At 36.1% G+C, this 13,560-nt stretch overlaps 1 protein-coding gene across 4 annotated transcripts in view; it reads left to right on the top strand.

The window, feature by feature from the left end:
* Window positions 1–13,560, top strand: part of ptprda (protein tyrosine phosphatase receptor type Da) — a 220,830-nt gene that overhangs the window by 132,822 nt on the left and 74,448 nt on the right. For 3 of the 4 annotated variants that reach the window (XM_088913056.1, XM_088912288.1, XM_088913882.1), the window contains exons 5-6: window positions 6,220–6,408; window positions 10,336–10,446. In XM_088913056.1, coding sequence (XP_088769182.1) covers window positions 6,220–6,408; window positions 10,336–10,446 — 300 coding nt within the window. Of the gene's footprint in view, window positions 1–6,219; window positions 6,409–10,335; window positions 10,447–11,777; window positions 11,790–13,560 lie in introns of all 4 variants that reach the window. The other variant, XM_088911463.1, reaches the window with a different exon arrangement.

The raw sequence follows: 13,560 nt of genomic DNA, 5'->3' as shown, positions 1-13,560 counted from the left end.
TCTTTATATTCTGCTTTACAGCCTGAACACACTTATTAGATTTTATTATGTGTGTTACGTCCCAGTGTGTGTTCTGTGTGTGTTTTTTCTGTTATGTCCACACTGCTGACCCTTGATTGTTCTCCCTTCCCCATTGGCCCACCATTACACCACACTTTCAGTATGACGTCATCATCAATTAGCTCTCAGCCAATCAGAACACATCTTATTCAGCATATAACATGGAGGTTTTCAGCAAAGAGAGGCCTTTCCTTTGACTTCGGTCCCGTTTGGTTTTGGTTATCGCGTCGCGTCGCGTCGCGTCGCGTCGCGTCGCTTCGCTTCGCGTCGCGTCGCGTCGCGTCGCGTCGCTTCTGGTTATTGCTTCGGCTTCGTTTGTTGGTTTGTTTTGCTTTGTGTGTGTGTATTTTCGTATAGCTTTGGCTTTGTTGTTTTGTTGGGTTTTTTTTGTTAGTTTCTTTGTACTTTCGTTTGTTTGTGTGTTCATCCTTGTTTTGCCATTACCTTGCCCCAGTGTTACATGTTCAACTTTTGTGTTCTTTTGTCCCCTGCTCCTGTTGATTACTCTTGTTTTCCCTTATTTGTATTCCTGGTTCACTTGTGTTTTTGTGTGAACTTTTGTATATAAGGTTAGTTTAGGTTGTTGGGTACACTTACACACTTAGTTGATTTTGTATTAGTACACTAGTTTTGTACGGGTGAGTGCCGTTTGTCTTGTATGGTTTTGGGTAGTCAGTGGAGGTTAGCTAGGGTGTTGAAGACGCCGAAGACCGTGTGTTTCGGGTTTTCTTTTGTAGTCAGATTAGCTTTCCCTCACTGTCCTAGCCAGCTCCATTTTGTTTGTTATTTTCTTTCCTTTGGCACCACTCTAGTTCCTTACCCTTGTTATCACGCTTCCTAGTCCCTCACCAAAACCCACCTGCTTCCAAAAGAATTATCCTAAATGTTACACCCCTTTACCCCTAGACACTTGGGGTCGTAACAATGTGACACTGGAGGACAGAGGCAAACTTTCTAAAGTCATCTGGAGGATCAGCAGGTTTTATTTATAAAGTATTATTTCAGCTCAGGAATGAAGACATTTTTCACTTTTCACTAGCAAACTAGATTAGGAAAAAATATAAAATAGGTTACTGAATTTGTGTTGGTTATTACTGAAGATGTTGATTGCATCTCTAATTGTGTTAGGTCTCTTTTGAACCTGTTTCAAACTACCTTTTCGAAATCTGGAAAAATAAATACTTCTTCCAGGCATTCAAACGATATTCATCTCACTTCTGTGAAGATCATGACATGCATGCTTCAAAAAGAATTGTATTAAGGGAGAAAAAAAGATATTAATTTCTTCTTTCATAGCTTGCAGCATAGAAGTCCAAAATTGTGGTATTTCATTTGTGAAACCTTACCTGTTTCTGTAATGGCAGAAGTATTCTTTGTCACGATAACTTGAATGACCCTGATATTTATTTTCAATTAGTGTTAAAGGGTTTTAAAGCAACCACTTTCTCATACAGAATGATTGGAAAACATTCATTATAATACAGTAGATTGAATATTTATATTCCTATTCAGGAGATATTCAACAGGTACAGATACACCAGACATTCTCAGCTTCCAAAATGTTAAAACATGCAGCTTTTAGCTCTGTGATATTGATTAAATTATTTCTACCAAATAACCTTAGACCCACCATAGATCAAGTGTTTTCACAGAGCCACCTACTCTATTGATGCCTCTGATCTAAAAAGGCAAGAATCATCCCATTCTACCTAAAGCTTTTTTTATGTTTTGTGTACTCAAATATTATGTATTTAGAATCTATATCAAAAGTCAGCAAACTGGGCAGCTGGACAGTTATATTTAAACGATGTTTATCACTAATGCTTTGCTAATATAAATGCATGGAATAGCATGAATGCCTTCAGTGTTTAAGTATTATCTTTTTCTAAAAATGGTGAATTCATTGTGCCAGAATAAGTGGGAGGAGGAGTATGTTGTTCCCTTGCTTCATCAAAAGCTTAAAAATATCTGCAAGGTCATATAAATACTAGACTATAAATATTGCTTCTGAATTTCCTTTCAGAAATGCATGTCTTCATTTTCCTCATGGCTATATTTGTTTCCATTAATTACCTGAACTTGAACTGAACCAAAATGGATTAATCCCTGTATGTTTAGCTGAGGTCTCTTTGTAAGATTATGATGAATGAATCCTTCTTTTGGCATTTGAGTGTGAGTTATGTGAATGCAATGTTATGTTTGTAATGTAGTGAATTGTAAATTGTCCTCTAGATGGGTGTTGATCTCGTACAGATCTCATGAATGACCCTGCTGCAAATACAGCAGGTATTGTTTCTCCAAGAACAGTATACAGTGGGGCATGTAGCTGCTTAAAAGCCTTTTGGTATGGAGAGGAAATTGAACAAAAAGCCCAAAATAAGCAAGACATATGAAACAATGTGAAGAGCAACTTAATAAATGTTTTTACAAACTATACAACTGTGATCAGCTTGGGGTCTCCAGGATTCATATAAAATCGGGGGTAACCCGACTGCTGACAGGTAAAAGCAGGCTCTGATCTACCTTGATATTTCCTCAGAGCTGCATCTCATAAGGAAGAGGTTCCACGTTCAACATGACATTGACCCCAGGTGCACAGTCAGTGTGTTAAAATGTGTAGAAGCTGATGGGACACAACAAAGAAGCCTTGGCCTTTGTGAACATCAGAACCTGTGTGATGCTATCTATGGATATTGCAAAGGACAACCAAACAAGTTGGGATTGTGGGAAGTGTCACAGAATATTTAGAATGTCATTCTTTCATTCATAGAATGTATGGAACCATGAACGCAAAAGGTCAAGCTCAGTATAGAGCACAGGGCCCCCAACCCTAGATACTGATTTACTAAAGAACGAATTAATTTGTCTTCATATTTTTGTAATAAAACAGTGTGCATGTATTAAACAGTATTCATACAGTATGCTTGTACATAAAATCAATTGCATTATTTACTTTTTTATGCCAGTTACTTCCAACAGTATATGTAAATGGTACATGAGCACACTGCTTGATAAATGCAACTTGTGGTTGTATGTGTACAAAGTATCTTAACAATTTAGAAAAAAAAATACTCTATTTGCTGCCAAAATACTTTTAGTTCATACATTCAAGGGTGTCTCCATCTTTTGTTCTAGGAAGAGATACAGGAGTCATATTTCCTATTAGGATACTTGAAGGATCTTTTACTTGTGAGCTGTTAGTTTTTTTCAGTTGCCACATTATCTGTACTTCACCTCCATTCGTTCGTGGTGTGATTGATTGTAACGTGAGACGTTAATAGAGTCAGCATAGCCTGTAGCATCTCCCAACAGGTAGCTTGATGTGCTACAAATCACTGAAAATAGCGGCTCTTCACCAGTTGTGGTATTTTCCGCTAATGAAGAACATGTTGTTGAGGTTGTGTTTGGAGTTCAGTGTAGAACACAAAAGCACTCTTTTGCACTCTAATTGACATCTGGGAAATCCACATTTGCAGGCCAAAGATTTTCCAAAGGTTTCTGTTTTCACTATTTTTTTTCATAGGTTGTTAAAGGAACATGTGTTCTAGGTAATTTTGTATCGTACTGCACGCAAATTCTGTAATATTTTGTAAAATGTCAAATTAATAATAAAACTTTCTGTTAGTTCTCTGTGGTTAAAATGCACTCTGGGGAGTGAATGGGAAACTGGCTACATATCTTCCCTGCTGGACTGACAGCAGTGTCTTCACCTGCAATACTGTATTGCTGGAAAAATGTTTTTGGAAGATCACAGGAAATAGAAAGGCAAAGACTTCAACTATTGGTTACAATGACATAGTCCAAGTATTTTTGGTGAATGATAACAATGCATAATAATAATGTACATAATTTCAAAAAGTATAAAAGTATTCTGTTAGGCAAAAGTTCTATAATCTGCAGTTTAATGGACAATTACAGTGACAGAGTTAAATGGCTCAGTGAAGGTCAGTGCTAATTTAAATTAGTAATGACTAATTTAGCATGGCTTGACATTGCATTGCATTTTGTAGATGCTATTGTAAAGCTTCATGAACATATAGGAAGGCTGTCACATTCTTAGTGACCTGCAGTGGAAAACTTAATTAGTTTTCCATACTTTTTAAAAACAATGTAAAAAGTTTTTTTATATAAAAAAGGCAATTTATGCATTCTTTTGTCACAGATCAGTTCATAGTTTATTAAATTGTCTGATACATTCAGCGATTTTATGCCTGTGTGCCCAGATGAAAATTTATCTGAAGCAAAATTGAGTAAAGTACCTTGTTCAGGGATACAAGAACTGTTCTCACTCAGGTTTTGGACCTCTAACCTTTTACAAAAAGTTTTAGTTACAAGTTCAGATCCCTAACAGCTACTTCACACTGCAGGTTCACTTTCACTAATTCTAACTTTGTGACCTTAGGAATAGTATTCCAGAATTAACTATAAGTGGAGTCCAAAATTCAATGGGACAGATATCACATTAAATACTGTGATTGTGCTAAGAATCTGAATATTATTTTATTTTAATTTGTATGTCATATGTAGCCTTAGGAGTAATGCTGGTAGATTGTATCGGAATCTTGATGTTTATTATGTTCAAGAAAAAAATATTTACTCTTAGAACTGAAGATGATCTTAATGCAGAGAAATGTAAATGTGTACAAGAAATGAATCAACTTGTATAATTTAAGGTAAAATGCATAATTAAAAAATGACACAAAAAGAAATCAGTATAGCATTGCTTTCAGGTGCTTTCTCATTAGAAAATACATTTCTAAAGATATTTTATATTGAATGCTGTTTTTTTAAACACCTGAAACCCAGATTGGAAACAGGCCATGACTGTCAGCATACAATAGCTTTGGCTGTTTAAATCTGTTACATTGTGATGTTTCTCATGAAAATTTAATGAAGTGAGTGAATCAAAAAGGTGCCGTACATGAGGGGGAAGGAAGGGATTTAATTACCCTTATTAAAAAGGGAAAGGGAAGCTTAGGGCGGACCCCATCTAGTTAGTATGCAAGTTACATCTTCATTGTTGTGCACATCTACAGTATGTATATATTTGAAAAAAAATACTCTGGAGTACCAAACAGCCAGTGAGAACACAACAGTGGTAAAATAAGCACAAAGGTCATGCAGACGCACTGAGATTTTTTTTATGTAAGCACAAGTCAGATTTTGTCTACTATTTCCAAGGTGAAACCCTCTGTTGCTTAATAGAAGATACTGTAGAGCACTGAACACCTCCAGTACCCACAAAGAAAATTTACGCATTTGACTCTGATCATTCATTTAAAAGAAAATGTTCACTTGACATTGATGAAACAATTCATCGATTTGTGTATTGTACTCTTGTGTCTTGCTTCTCGATCTGATGTGGTAGAAGAACGGAGTGTCATAAAATATACAAGCGAGAGAGACCAGGCTGTTCAGCCCATCATTCTCATTTGGTTCTTTTTTAGAAAACAAAAACATTACTGGTCAAACTGGAATGATACAATGAGTGTCCAAAAACATACAAACTCAACAACAGAGTGGACCTGAAGTATAGTCATTTTGAGTTTTTCATACTGTCTTGTCATTGGTTGAGTTGCATGTGTTGCATTTCTCTCCAGTATTGCCAAGAGTCAAGCATGAAACCATGATTTTTAAAAAAACATGCTTGGGTGTGTTGAGCAACTACAGCATAAAGTGATGTTTCAGCATTAAAGAAGAGATTCAAGACAAATAGAGGAACAGTACGCCTGGAGAAGAATGCAAAAGACAAAACACTGCTTGTTACGGTAGTTGCTTTCAAGAACAGGGAACATGTTTTATAACCTATTCTACATAGCTGGTCTGCATTATAAAATATTAAAGCATTGCAAGGGAAAAAAAGCAATGATGTAGGGAATTAGGATAATAAGCTGAGTACAATCATATAAATTGTAAGTATAGAAACAATATGTTGTTCATGGCTGCAAATACATAAGACTTGAGTTGCATTTATTTGCAGGATTGTGATTTAATGCATTATTATTATTATTTCTACATGTTCCAAATATTTGGTGCAGTTTCTTCTCTTATTATATGGTCAAATGTTCTGTTTGTCTGTTTACATAAGCTCATTCTAGTGTGAGCTGTGGCACCTTTGATTGCCTATTTCTGAACATGGTGTGGTTTTCTATGTTGCAGAGGACCAGCTTCCTCCTGGTTTTCCCACCATAGACATGGGCCCCCAGTTGAAAGTGGTGGAGCGCACACGCACAGCCACCATGCTTTGCGCTGCCAGTGGAAACCCAGACCCGGACATTTCCTGGTTCAAAGACTTCTTACCTGTTAACACAAGCAACAATAACGGGCGCATCAAGCAGTTACGATCAGGTATGGTCTTGTTATTGTTAACAACTACAAGAGCTGTTACCCATTTTTGTTGGTTTAATTTGTAGGTAATTATATTGTTTCTACTCCTTTCCTCTTCTATGTATTATTTGGTGTGTGTCGTCCTTGTCTCTGATTGTTGTCATGGCCTGTTCAATGTCTTGTGTGTTTGCGGCTTCTGTTTACTCCACAATGCTCACTGCTGTGACTGTACTTTTTGATGATTTTTTTTTCCTTTACTGCTTTTTTCGCAGTATTTGACGGATCCATTTTCTCCTTTTTTTTCTTTTGTTTCCATTTTATTTTCTGAAAAACAATTAATTTTCAACATTGGGCTTCATTCAGAACTTGCAAAGGAGTATCAGTGGTTTCTAACCATTCTGTAAAAAAAACAAAAAAAAAAAACAAAATGACCAAAAAGAAAATAAACAGAATTCACTAAAGGTATATGCCTATATTTTGTGTTCTTTTCAACGTTTTTTAACCAAATCAATAGCAGTTTGGATCTTAACTTTCCCCTTGCACTAATACATAACACCTTTTGCATAATGTAACCAAAGAGAAGTTGTTTCGACTAACAAAACCATGGTGCTTTTTCTAGTGGAATGCTTTTTCTAAACTAAGTAGCCACAGTAGTGTGTGAGATCGCGCAGTAGCTTTCCCAGTCCTTTAACTCTGGATCTACGGTCCCTGCTTTTGGTGTAGACTCCAGCTTCTGCTTCTCTTTGCCTATGGCGTTTCCCTGATATTCCCTTTCCCAACCCCCAATTTTCTCTTTTTTGCTGTAATCTAAATATTTTTTATTCAAAATAATTAAATAAGCTTATATAAAATAGTTCCCAGCTACTATATTTGCTTGTAATAAGCTGTTACGATTGGCATTTGGTAATGATACCAATTATAGCCTGAGATGTTTGACCACCTGTCTTCCCAGAATTCTCAGCTTTTGACCTGTCCTGTGATGTTAATTCGTCTTGTTAACTTGCCTTTTGCTTGTTGTCAGCAGAACTGTGTAAATTAACCTTTTAATGTAAGAATTAACGTTTTTCACCTGTGAAGTAGAATATACAGTATATAGTATATAAAGCTTTAATTCTGAAAACTTTGTACCAAAGTCTAAGGAATATAATAATATTTTTATGCTGTCTTTCTTCTCTCCGTATTTAAATCTCCAGAATCCTTTGGTAAGTGCTTAGTTCTGAAGCGCACTTCACCCCCACTAATTTCCATATTCAAACTATTATTAAAATGCATGGCATGCATTTTACTAACAGTTAGTGTAGTCACCAGATATCCGTAGTGGCACACACTTCCACACAATTGTTGTCGTTCCAGCCATAGAAACACCTGTCTAAAGCACACAAATGTCACTTAGACGTAGTTAAGTAGATGCCATATTCCCACCTGAGCAACACTATTTTCCTACCTGCCTTCAGTGTATCCTATTTATCACTCTGTGTATATTTGCATATTTCTATACGGTAGTGTTTCCAGTATGCTTTTAAGAGACAGAGACCCTGTTTAAAGTATGTGTTAAGGTTAAGTTACAGGTTTTAGGTTAACAGTCTGTTTCAACCCCTTCATAATCCAAACTCCCTTTAAAGAGCTCCCACTTAATGCTCTTCCAGAAACCATGCCACTCTTAGATGGCATTGCCCTTGTGGTACATAACTGTACAACTTTCTTATAATCTAATATCTATGACAATCCTGTTTTACCAGTAGAGTAAAAAACTACTCTCTTTTTTTTCCTTTTAGTACCTTTATTTGCTTACTCTGTAAAATCTAATTTGATTCTTCTTCCAAAGCCCCAGCCTCCTTCTTCTCGTACTAATGCTTCTTCTTTCTAATCTTATTTGCATTCATATTATCCACCCAGGTGGTACACCAATACGAGGTAAGAGTGCTGAACTAACGTTCACAGAATGAAATATTTCATTCTTGCTGTCCTCTCATCCTCCCCATTTTTGTCCCGTTACAGAAACAAAAATCCATAAATTCCTCATTCTTTTCCCTTTTTAATTTGTCCTGTTTGGTTAACTCCATTAACTCTCCCATTAAGTGTCTTTTATTTTTTCTTTGATTTCTGTTTAATGTTAAAAAAGGAACTTCTTTTTTAATTTGTGATATGCTTAAAAGAGAATTAAAAAGCATATCTAAATCTTTTTTTTTTTGTTTTTTGGCCATAGCCCAGTCACAGCGAATCATTTGTCCCTCTTTTTGTCCAACTAAAACAACCAAACATTTTTTTCCCTTAGCTGTTCTTGTTCAGCACTAAAAACCAAGATGGTGTGGATTCATGCAGATATGCTGAAGACAACATTGCCTTTCTTACACTTCTTGTACTTTTTTCCAAAGAAAATCTTTCTATCTTTGCCAACTTTTTTTCTTTCTTCTGTTTACTTTCTTCTACCTTCTACAAAAAAGCCCCAAACAACTACTTTTTTGATAAAGTTCCTACGGTGCTTTTTTATTCCACCTATTTTTCTTACTTTTACTCTTTTGTTGAAGGCTGTTTTACCTTTTGACCTTTTTTTGATTCTTTAGGGTTTGGAAAAGGATAATTGACTTAGGGTGTGCGCTTTTTGTCATTTTTGAGTACATGGCTGAAGTTGGAGAGTGGTTGATGCGTAAAACATTTTTCTTGGGTTTTATGACACCACACTGCTGATCCCATTGGTGGATTTTACTGGGTGTCTCTTGTTGCCCTTTCACAATATGGCAGTGGTTGGTTGATTTCTTGTTGGGCTTCAGCCATGATTTTGAATTTTGTCTTCTAATTCAACTTGCATTTTATTTTTCAGCTAAGGGTTGTCAAAAGGTTGTAAGTTACTCTGACATACATTTCTTGTTCTTGGAAAGATTTGCATGTCCAAAGTTTTGTAATTTCCAATGGTATTTTGTTTTTGTTTTTTTATTATTGTAACTAATCACAGTTCTATTTATTTTTTTATATCCAAGCAGCGATTTTTCCTACCCCTTTTTTGAATTTGCTGCATTTTTTGGGCTTCTATCAGATGGTGAAGTCAAACACCGTCCCCAAATAAAATAAATCTGTTACTTAATATGATTATAATATTATAGAACTCCCTGGCTTTGTTTCTTTCAAACTGTTCCCTATCCTTATGGTGCTTTTGTATACTGTTAACCTCTTTTGTTTAATTCAAGTCATGCTTCCCGCGAAGCTGCTTCACCCATTTCCATATTGACCAGTCCAGTGAAATGTTGTATTATTGCAGGATTGTCTACCCCATGTCCCCTATCCCCTACCCTTCAAGAAAAGTTGCTCGTTGTATCTGTTACATTTGTCTAGAGAAATTCTAGAGTAACAATAATCTCCTTAATGTTGAACAGAAATTTAAAATAGTATCTTTAAATATGTGAACCTTCTCAAAACAGGTAATTTCAAGACTTTCTGCTTTGAGTGCCATTTAAAACTCCAAACTGCTTTGTACATGTTTGATAATGTCTCTCATAATGGCTGAGTGTGATTCCTGAAACTACGTCAGCACTGTGTGGCAGAGACAATGGGAGAAGCAGTAATGCAATATAGAAATAAATGTATGTTCATCTATGTATCTACATTAAATAAAGTGTTCTCTTCAAGACATACTGTACATCCAGGTTGGTAACCAAGAAAACAAACAGCCTTGCTGAAAAACACAGAGGTGATTTTTAATTACCCGAGGTTGCGGTTGTGGTCTCAAGCGTGAGAAAGTTCAGTTTTTGTTTTCATTACATTAGCCTTTGTCGGTTCAGTTTCGATCAAGAGAAAAGTAGCACAAATCTAGTGAACCGCGGAGTTGGAGTAGAAGGACCTTCACACGCAGGGCCTGTCAGGAGTTGAACAGAGGTTTATATGTGCGGGTCTCCAGTTTACCTGCAGCCTTTTAATCCGGCTTTGTGCCCCATGCGTTTTATTCCCTCGCAGGTGCCCTCCAAATTGAGCAGAGCGAAGAGTCTGACCAGGGGAAATATGAATGTGTTGCGACCAACAATGATGGTACACGATACTCTGCCCCTGCCAATCTATATGTCAGAGGTAGGAGAAAAGAAAAGCGAACCCTTTCACTCAGAGGGGATACTGAATTCATGAAAAAAATGAAATGGCAAATTGTAATATGAAAATGTTTGACACATGATTAAAAGGGTACTGAATCTTGTGCGAACTGGATTAACTATTGCATCTTTGAGTCCAGTGTATCCTGTGACATGGGGTTTGTAAGTATACATTTCTACATTCTATTTCCTTGCATTAATTTGGACCTGTGCTTTGCATTTGTTTTGTTTTTTGTTTTGTTTTTTTACACTTACAACACTATTGCTTGGTGTGTTACTAATTGCCTTTAACTCCTGGTTCTGCAATGGTGGAGTGGGATGTCTCCACATGCTTCCTTCTTTCAATAAGCGTCAAGACGTTTCCCTAATCTTTCAATGTCACTTCCTTTCTGGAGGACATGGACATGTCTTCTTTTTCCTCCTTGAAATAGGACCTTTCTTTCAATTGCAAGTACAAAACAAATTTCAGAAATATAATATTAATGAGTTTCCCAAAGAATATAAAACTTCTTCTTTACCTTTTAAGAAATATTTAATGACAAGAAGATGACAAAACATCAGTTTATATTATTAAAAATATATCTTGCCATTTTTAATTTCTCACATGGATTGCAGAGTACTCTTTTTCCTAGAACTGGTAAGAAAAATTCATATGGATACTACGACAACATGAACTCATTTTAATCTGTATGGATGATTATTTAGGCAGTCACCTAGCCTGATTTTGAAATTTTAATGTGTTTAATTTTTTCTGTTGATGCTTTACAACTTGCACAAGGTTTGAGGAATTTGGTGATTATTGGAGGTACAGTATGACACAGTCTGACTAAATTTGCAGTCGCTTTCAAACCTTTTCAAGCTCTCTTACCCAGTAACATCTGGCAGGAATCTCCAGGACAGCGTGGATGTTTTATCTCTGGGTCTGCTTCTTGGGCTTTGGATTTATACATCTAAGAATCTAAAATGGTTGTCAGCATCAGGAATTGGCTGAGAAGGAAGTCCATTTCTGCCATTCCTGCTTCAAATCTGGTTTAGTGTACAGTAATACCTCAGACCTTGGGTACGTTTCTCTTTCTTAATGTGGAATGGTTAAAATTTCAAAATGATGCTAGTTAGGGTTTCTGATTCTAAGGTAGCATCAAGAAGATGCAGGTGTTAAAAAAGGTGACAGGAAGGCTTCAAAAGAGCTAGCAGAGATGTTTCAAGTAGCAGTTGAAAGCCTTGATATGGCCTTTTTACTCTCTCTGTGTTTCCCTTGTTTTTCTCCTTTCCTCATTTCATTGTGTTCTGCATCAAACCCCCTACATCCCTCAGAGCTGCGAGAAGGTTGGTGTGTTTTTACTTTTTAACCACCTTACAAAAAAAAACATTAATTAAAAAACAATTACAAGAATACAAATGAAATGAATGTAAGCTGCATTGCGTGGCCTTTTTCTTCTTCTTTTTTTCATTTTCGTATTATTTTCTTTGGTTAATGTTAAAATTTTGTACAGAATGCTCTGGTCTTGGCTATGATGCTTGACTATTCAAAAAGTGATGCATGTTGGGAGAGAATGTGCATTGTGGGATGCATGGCGACCTGTATATGCACAAGCTGTGGTCTGCTCCATTTTTACCCTGTGCTGTTCAGTGTTCCTGCTTGATTACTCATGGTGATACCTTTGGCAACAGAAGTAGTTTGACATTAAGATGACTTTGCCAAGCACCTGTGTCAGAGCATGAAGACCCGCCTATAGATGTGTGTCACTTGATGAGAAACAATCCTTAATGTGTTTTTGTAAAAATCAAAAAGTGACATGCACTCTGCTTTGTATGTTGTCCGTATCAGAAGTGCTTCCTCTGCCCGTCCTTTCATTTTTTTCTCATAGTCATAAAGATATGGCCCTTTACTTCCAGAAGGAATTACCCTAAAAAGGGCATTATTGAGGACACTGTAAAAATGTGTTGTTTGATAAGTATTCATAGTGAGATATCTTATGAATTGCTCTGTGCCAAAGTTTTCTGAGGTCATCTGTGTAAAGCAGAAAGAAAATAACTCCTTAGAATTAGTGAGCTGTTCTTCACCAAGAGGAGGTTTTCAAGACCATGTTAATTATAATGTTAATGGTGTGCTAATGCACTGAGCATCCATTTTGGCTCTTTACGGAGGTTGTAATGGCTCTAACACCAGGCTAATATATCGTTCTTTACATGATATTTGTAAAACATTAAGGAGAACAATTGCTGTTTTTAATGGTAACATACATATTCTAAACAGAATGGTTATCATTTATCATCAACAGTTACATAAGAAAAGAAAAAAGTACAAATGTGACTATTCTGAATACGTGTTGTATTACAAATAGAAAAACAGGAAATGTTTTAGATGATTTTATAAATATTTTTAGAGAACTACTAAATATCCCATTCTATATAAAGAATTACATAGAATATATGGTATAGGGATTTTAAAATCCCTATCTTTTGGTACTGTTTTCCTAGCACAGGGAAATACAGCCTGTGGAGAGTAGTGTGTACTACGTTCTTTCCACAGGATTATCACTGCTTTAAAGCACAGATCATTTTTGAAGGAATCAATATCCTTAATACTAAAAGGGATTCAATAAACCCTGGTGAGGAAAAAAAATCTAAATGGGTTCAGCGATTTGACCTACTTTCTTTACTCCTTCTGTTGTGTGTAATTTCCATTGGACATCATCAGACATGCTCACTGTACCTGCTGAGGTCATTATAGCACTTTTTCATATACAGGCTTGCTGTCATATGGGCAAAAAATGATCTCTTTTGCGAATAAAAACAATGGGAAGAACAATTGTTTTTGAAAGATTCCACGGGCGAATTGTGAAATCTGCACTTCAGAGGCAGTGGTACATAAAAGTGTCCTTTTAAAAATCCCTCCTACTGTATATCAAGTTCAGCTGTTCAGTATAGATTGAAAGATTTTGATGTATCTCTGTAATATATAATGATAGGGGTATTTTAAGCAGAAACACTGATCCAGTCTCCTCTTTGCTTTCTGCCCTTAGTTTCCTTTAAAGTCATGAGTTCGTTTCCTATAAGCAGCAGTATTTTGTGTTTTTATGTTTTATATAATCAA

The sequence above is a fragment of the Atractosteus spatula genome, chromosome 1 (assembly GCF_055471065.1).
Source record: "Atractosteus spatula isolate fAtrSpa1 chromosome 1, fAtrSpa1.hap1, whole genome shotgun sequence".
Classification (NCBI taxonomy): domain Eukaryota; kingdom Metazoa; phylum Chordata; class Actinopteri; order Semionotiformes; family Lepisosteidae; genus Atractosteus; species Atractosteus spatula.
The sequence above is the reverse complement of the archived record's forward strand: the minus strand, read 5'-3'. Positions and strand labels throughout refer to the sequence as shown.